This window comes from Triticum aestivum, chromosome 3B (genome assembly GCF_018294505.1).
Source record: "Triticum aestivum cultivar Chinese Spring chromosome 3B, IWGSC CS RefSeq v2.1, whole genome shotgun sequence".
Lineage (NCBI taxonomy): Eukaryota > Viridiplantae > Streptophyta > Magnoliopsida > Poales > Poaceae > Triticum > Triticum aestivum.
Genome location: NC_057801.1, coordinates 90,302,718 through 90,310,219, shown reverse-complemented (window position 1 = coordinate 90,310,219; position 7,502 = coordinate 90,302,718). Strand labels below are relative to the sequence as shown.

The 7,502-nt window shown below is 50.3% G+C and overlaps 1 protein-coding gene across 1 annotated transcript; it reads left to right on the top strand.

The window, feature by feature from the left end:
- The first annotated feature begins 2,413 nt into the window (after positions 1 to 2,413).
- On the top strand, positions 2,414 to 7,502 carry LOC123068810 (cysteine-rich receptor-like protein kinase 2). The gene is made up of 7 exons (XM_044491480.1): positions 2,414 to 3,363; positions 5,201 to 5,329; positions 5,419 to 5,555; positions 5,653 to 5,863; positions 6,192 to 6,426; positions 6,584 to 6,734; positions 6,965 to 7,502. Exons 1-7 carry the CDS (start codon positions 2,610 to 2,612, stop codon positions 7,289 to 7,291), a joined length of 1,944 nt encoding a protein of 647 aa, XP_044347415.1. The 5' UTR covers positions 2,414 to 2,609; the 3' UTR covers positions 7,292 to 7,502.

The window sequence follows — 7,502 nt, the reverse complement described above, 5'->3', positions numbered from 1 at the left end:
ACCAAAACTCCAGCAGCCACCATGATGAAAGTACTCGGAAGAATCGCAACTTCTCCACAAAATCGCTAAAACACTGGCCCCACGGTGGGCGCCAACTGTCGTGGTTCTAAGTCTGACAGTAGAGTGGGGGTAGGTATAGAGAGGCAAGGTCCTAGCTATGGAGAGGTTGTAAACACAAGAGATGTACGAGTTCAGGCCCTTCTCGGAGGAAGTAAAAGCCCTACGTCTCGGAGCCCGGAGGCGGTCGAGTGGATTATGGGTATATGAGTTACAGGGGTGCGAACCCTTCTGCCTGTGGAGGGGGGTGGCTTATATAGAGTGCGCCAGGACCCCAGCCAACCCACGTAATGAAGGGTTTAAGGTACATTAAGTCCGGGGCGTTACTGGTAACGCCCCACATAAAGTGTCTTAACTATTATAAAGTCTACTTAATTACAGACCGTTGCAGTGCAGAGTGCTTCTTGACCTTCTGGTGGTCGAGTGAGTCTTCGTGGTCGAGTCCTTCAAGTCAGTCGAGTGAGTTCCTCGTAGGTCGACGGGAAGGTGATCTCTTCTAAGGGTGTCCTTGGGCAGGGTACTTAGATCAGGTCTATGACCCTACCCTAGGTACATGACTCCATCAGGTGCCGATCCGTACGTCCGCGGCTGGTTTGTGGAGGCCGGCTATCGCGGTTTTGTGACGGACACCGACAGAGCCGTCCATCCGATCAGTTTGAGGGGTATGGATGTTGAGTCGGTGGATTAAGGTGGTTGATGCAGAGGTGGAGGTCTTTTTTCCTCTTTTGTACTACAACAAAAAAAAATCAATTACACCGCTCGTGCTAGAACTTGGCGCAAACGGTCACTTTAGTGCTAGAACTTGTGGCATACATTGACTGGTGCAATAACTTGGCTTGGGCGTGCAAATACGGTGCAAATCATGTTTGATACGAAAACAACGATGACATGGTGTGCCAGCCTAGCATGGGGCCCGCCGTCAGCGACGGGAAGGCAGAGAGGAACGCGTGTGGCCTGTTTTTCTTTAAACCCCCTTGAATATTTTTATTTCTCATAAAAAGCTTATGTCTATGCTTTGGAAGGCATTTTATTTATCCGCCTCTATGACACAAGGGCCCCAGCTGGGAAATTAAAAGGGTCAAAAATGGAATCCAGGGGTCGAACTCGCGACCTACTGCTAAAATGCTAGTGGACTAAAACACTCGAAAACTAGCACTTTTCTGCACAATATCGATAAGAGGCCTTCATGTAGTATAAACTGGACGTATGTGAGGCTTAAATGGGTTGCAAATAGTGCAGCCCAGTTTGCACGCACTAAGAAGTTTCTTTGAACATATTTGTAAAACGTATGAAATAAAAATAATGTTCAAATATTTATGTGCTAAAAATTATTTTTTATAGGGGATATAAGTAGTATATGTAAAGACCATGAGTATCATATAAAAATGTATAGTAAATACAGACATTTAAATTATTTATTAAATAAAATGTTTAAGGAGTACAAAAAATTATACACTTGCAGCTTATATTTAAATTATACAAAACGATGAATACAAACATTTACTAAATACCCACTTCTATATAATTTTAACTTGTGTCCTATATTCAAGAACTTTATATAATTTATATATTAGCCATGATTGAATATTCATATGAACATTTTAAAATTTTAATTATGAATATGAGAGCGCCGTCGTTAAACTAGATTAGTTTTTTTTTAGCATCACTACATTTGGCGAAGTTATCCAAGTACAACATGAAAGCGTTACGGGTGAAGTGGATAGTAGCACATTACGTGCTAGTCACAGGTCGCTGGTCACAGAGGACATTATGTGTTAGTCACAGAGCACATTTTTAGTATTATTTTTTCAGAAAAATTGAAGATGCCACCTCACCAATAACAACAGGGTTTTTTTTGTGATAAAAAAATTGAGGTGGTTTTCAGAAAAAAAACTGGCCACACTCGTCCTCTCTTCCCTCGTGTCACTGATAGGGCGCCCCACGCCACGCTGGCATGCCTAGTCAGCGGTCCAGTGGTATAAAATCAAGATTTGCACTGTATTTGCACGCTTGTGCCAAATTATTGCACCAGTTCAATATATGTCACAACTTCTAGCATTAAAATGACTGTCTGCACCACGTTCTAGCATCATCAATGTAATTGACTCTAAAAAATTGTGGGTGGATTAAGGGCTCATTTATTGGTACGGCACGCCAAGGGTGATGATCCGGCTTTCGTTCTGGTCGGCATGGCGCGAAAACACGTAGGCGCGCCGGACTTTCTTGCCCGCCTCCCCAAACAGCGACCGCCCGCGCCGCCGCCGCAGAGCACTCCACCACATTCCGAGCCACGCCTTGTGTTGCACCTCACCTACGTGTCCCAGCCGTCTTGCCCAGTGTCCAAATCCAGCAGCCCAACCAATTTCCCGTTCCATTCGCCCCGGTCGCCATCGTCGGGCCAGCCGCCTCTCCTCCACCTTTTGGGCAAATTTACATTGGACCCGTCGTCTCCGTCCGGTCCGGCGGCCACCGGCTCGCTCAGCCCAAACCCACCCCCCACCTACCTACCTAGTCGTAAGTTTCCACCGCAGCGCCACACCACTCAGCCAACCATGGCAGCGCCCACGCACCGGCTCCTCCTCCTCGCGCTGGCGTGCGCGCTCTGCGCCGCGGCGGCAGGGGACCCGCGCACGGCCGTGGCGGGCCAGTCCTGCGCGCCGGGGTCGGCCGTCTCCGGCTCCGTCCTGGCCGACAACTTCGTGCCGGCCATGGACGACCTCAACAGCAACGTCAGCGCCAACGGCTTCGGCACCTCCGCGGTGGGCGCCAGGGGCCCCAACACCGTCTTCGGCCTGGGCCAGTGCCACCGCGACCTCTCCCCGCTCGACTGCAAGCTCTGCTTCGCCGAGGTCAGGTCGCTGCTCCCCAAGTGCTACCCGCGCGTCGGGGGCCGCCTCTTCCTCGACGGCTGCTTCGGCCGCTACGCCAACTACTCCTTCCTCGGCGAGGCGCTCGGGCCGGCCGACGCCAGGGTCTGCGCCCCGGGGAACGCCAGCAACCCGCGAGGGTTCGCGGACGCGGCCAGGGCCGCGGTGGCCAACGTGACCGAGGCGGCGGTGCGCGGCGACGCCGACGGGTACGCGGTCGCGTCGGCGAGCGCGGGAGGCGCCACGGCCTTCGCGCTCGCGCAGTGCTGGGGGAGCCTCAACGCCACCGCGTGCGGCCAGTGCCTCCGCGCCGCGGCGCGCGCGGCGGCCGGGTGCGTGCCGGCGACGGAGGGCCGGGCGCTCTACACCGGCTGCTACCTCCGCTACTCCACGCGGCTCTTCTGGAATGTGAACGCCACGGCAGGGTCAGGATCATCAGGTACTGCTATAACACTAACATGAAAATGCATTTTTTTTACTAATCATTCATTCGTTCGTTCGTCTGAGATGCTAATCCATTAGGCCGGGGTAGGGGAATTTGACAATTTTCACCAAACAGCTAGCTTTGTTCTGTCAAATTCAGTGGCAGTGCCACAAAATTTTGACTATTTTCAGCTCATGGTCATCTTTTATGACCTCACTTTGTTGACTGAAATGCCCAAACCCAGAGAGGTGGTGCTTTGTCGTTTGGATTGTCAAAAACCGGTTACAAATTCACCAGTTTCGGAATACTTTTGACCCAGCATTGGTGACTTCTTCTCTAGCTATTTTACTTTTTGAAAATGGTGGCTATGAAATAACTTTCACTTGAAGCTTTTGGTTAGGTTATGCAGAGCTGGAAATAAAACCTACAGTACAAACTTACCTTATGTGAGTGCATATGCATGACTAATCTACATCTACATCTCACCACCAGTATGGTAGCTTCATTTGACTGACTAAACACACATTATCGCATTTACCGAAATAGGCTTACGCCCCGCTATATTGATATAGCAACCACCCGATACAACAATCCGATCCACGCTGGGGCAAACAGCACAAGCACGCCCAAAAGAAATAACAAGAGAAAATAAGAGAAGAAATGGCAACAACGCCGGATCGACGAAAGCTACGGCACATCGCGATCGTTGCGCCCACCGAAGATAACCACCACGCTCCAAAGCCACCGAGTTGCCGTGTACCAAGCACCACCTTCAAGAAGGAATGCGACGATGACGACGCTGCTGCCCGGAGGAGTCCTAGGATTTCTCCCGGTACACGGAGGGTAGAGGGGGGAGAGGGTCACCCGACGCCCTTCAAGAAGGATGGTGGCGCCCGCAGGCGTCACCGCGTTGGTGCCGGCAAGACCCGACATGGATTTCTCCCGACCTCTCGCGCCCACCACCCAGGACCAACCTTCGGCTCCACCACACCCGCCGCCCACCAACATGCGCCAACAGTCACGAGGACACCGCCGTCGTCTCACCACGGCCAACGAAGCGAGGCCGGCCGGATCCAAACGAGACACCCGAAGACAAGGACCGGCAGCACCGCAGCCACGAGGGAGGGAACAACCTCCACCGGCTTAGGCGGTAGCAGACCGGGCATAGCAGCAGAGGCACACCAGACCCCCTGTCCGGCCAGGCCCTGCGTGGGCCCGTGAAGCTTCGCCGCCGTGTTGCAGCAGTCGCGGCACAGCAGCCGCCGTCCCTGTCGCGAGGAGCTCGCCGGAAACCACCGGAGAACAGCCCACTGCGGCCACCAGCAGGCCCGCCCCGACCCAGATCGGGCCCGTAGGGCCTAGATCTGGGCCAGCCGAGCGCCGCCGGCCGCCGCAGGCCATGGGCCGTCACCGCCGCCAAGGGGCAACGCCTCCGCATCGCCGCCGTCCAGATCCGCGCCGGAACGCCGCCGGCCGAAGGGCTCCGCCGCCAGGACCGCTCACCCGAGCCGGGGTCCAGCGACGGGTGAAGAAGGAGGGCCGCCACCGCCGGACTGCGGGGCGCCGCGCGGGCAACGCCCGGCCGCGCCCGCCGGCGGCAGCGGCGAGGGGGAAGGGGGGCGGGGACTCGCGGGGAGGGGGAGGGGTGGGGAGCCGCCCCGGTCGCCTCGCTCGGGGAGGGCGACGCGGGGGGCACGGGGGGGGGGGGGGGGAGTGCCCGGCTTCGCCGCACTGTCAATTTCCCGTTCTGAATCTTCATTATCGCATTTAACAATTCTCTGAATCCTCCTGATACTGATACATCCATTTGTTTATGTTTTTGCACTGATGATCAAATCTCTACAATGCACAGGAAAGAATGGCGTCGTCTGGATATTAGTGGGTTCCTTTCTAGGTGCTTTTGTTGTTGTCCTCATTATTGCTTTTCTGGCTTGGAAAAAAGGAATTCTGAGGAGAAAGAAACAGTCAAAATCATTCATAGGTCAGTTTATAAGAATAAAAACGTTTAATCATTCATCGACCATCTTCTTTTCTTCACATTCTGTTAAATGTGTTTATGTTGAAATACAGATATGTATGGAGGTGGAGTCTCTGTCAGAATTGCACAGTCCAGTTTAAATTTCAAATATGAAGAGCTAAGGAAAGCAACGAATTATTTCGACCCAGCAAACAAACTTGGTCAAGGGAGCAACGGAGCTGTATACAAGGTAAACATGTATAGTTAGTTAATTTATCTAGGAATTTTTGATACAGGTAGTGTGAGAAAGAAAATATGTTGACCCTTATATGTGATGAGCTCCGTAGGCTGTTATGCCAGATGGAAAAGAAGTTGCTGTCAAGAGGCTTTTCCTGAATACAAGGGAGTGGGTCGAGCAGTTTTTCAATGAAGTCGAACTCATAAGTCAGGTTCGCCATAAGAATCTAGTGAAGCTGCTTGGCTGCAGCGTGAATGGCCCAGAGAGCTTGCTTGTTTATGAATACTACTTCAATAAGAGCCTTGAACTATTCTTGTTTGGTAAGCCTCTTGCTTGATGCCACACGTTAAATATCCACTTGTACCGTATTTTCTTTGATTTTTTTTCATTATCAATGAAAAACTCTAGCTTTTGTTGGTACATGGGTATAGTTGTCTCGGTTAACTCTAGTTAAATTTACATGACCGTATTATCATATCTTTTTTATTCTTTTATATTAAAGATCTAGAATGGCCGACCCTACTCCATCTCGCTCTAAAACTGGAATGATTAGTAGACTTGAACTCTTCTATCAGTGCAACTTTCTGACAGGAATTTAAATTTATATGTTGTAAACCGTATAACTTATTCCCTGTAGTATCCTCCCAGATGCAAGTCGTAGCAGAAAATTAACCTGGGATCTGAGGGTTGGCATCATTCAAGGCATTGCAGAGGGGCTTTCTTATCTCCATGAGGAATCAGAAACACGGATTATCCACCGAGACATCAAAGCTAGTAATATTTTGTTGGATGATAAGTATAAGCCCAAAATAACAGATTTTGGTCTTGCAAGAGCATTTGCAGCAGACGTAACTCATCTTACAACTGGTGTCGCTGGAACATTGTAAGCTCTGTTTTTCATATTCTTTGGTTGGTGCACGGATTCCCACACGATGCTTAACCAGCGGTGTTGCACTTGCCACATGATTTATTTCACTGCCATGTCAAATGGCCACAGAGGGATTTTCTGATCTTGAGCTCACTGAATAAGTTTGTTGCAGAGGCTACATGGCTCCTGAGTATGTTGTGCATGGCCATCTTACGGAGAAGGCCGATGTCTTCAGCTATGGCGTTCTTGTTCTCGAGATCATAACAGGGAAAAGATGTAGTGGCTCAATTGGCTCACACGGAGGGCAGGCGTTGTTAACAAAGGTACTGCTCAGGCCCTAAAAAAAGGGTTCCTCTGTGAAAGTAAATTCATGATTATGTTCCATTGGACACCATTCCTGTGTTTGCATGGCTAAAACAGAATAGGTGAAAGCATAGCTTTTTATTCAGAGGCTTCTTTCTTATTTGACTTGCATCATAACATTGTGTCTCAAACAGGCACCATGTTGCCGTCTTACAATCTGTTTAATGCAAGTGACTTGTTTGCATTGAAGGTATGGAAGCACTACAAGGACAACACAGTAGAGACGATTATCGATCCGATCATCTACAAAGATACGATCCGGGATAAGGTCTTGCATATAGTGCAGATCGGGCTGCTATGCGCCCAGGCGAACCCTGGCGACAGGCCTACCATGACGAAGGTCGTCGAGCTGCTGAGAAGCCACAAGCATGATGTCGAGATTGTCCTGAGTGATCCTCCGTTTCTGAATGTTGAGGGGGTTGAGGATATGAAACAGGGCGAGCAGTCACGGTTGTTGTCTGCACACTCTGGTCCTTCGGTGTCAGGGTCGTCTCGGTCTTACTTGAACGGAAGATAACCCTAAGCATCTGTTTTCCATCTCCCCCTTTTTCTTATTCCTGCGAAGAATCTGTTTTTCCTCTCAATTGTCTTTTATAACCATACTTGATACTTGTACATAGATAGAAACCAACTCAACTCTGTATTTTTCACTTGCAATATTTGTACATATGACATGCTAAATAAATGAAGCCGAGAGCTCACCGATGAAGGTGGCAGTGTTTCTATTC

What these genes read in the sequence shown, in the direction of transcription:
- LOC123068810 (XM_044491480.1), top strand. Translation starts at nt 2,610, where the DNA reads ATGGCAGCGCCCACGCACCGGCTCCTCCTCCTCGCGCTGGCGTGCGCG. An exon ending in GGCAGGGTCAGGATCATCAG is followed by an intron (nt 3,364 to 5,200) that starts GTACTGCTATAA and finishes TACAATGCACAG; the next exon opens with GAAAGAATGGCGTCGTCTGG. An exon ending in CCTTGAACTATTCTTGTTTG is followed by an intron (nt 5,864 to 6,191) that starts GTAAGCCTCTTG and finishes GTATCCTCCCAG; the next exon opens with ATGCAAGTCGTAGCAGAAAA.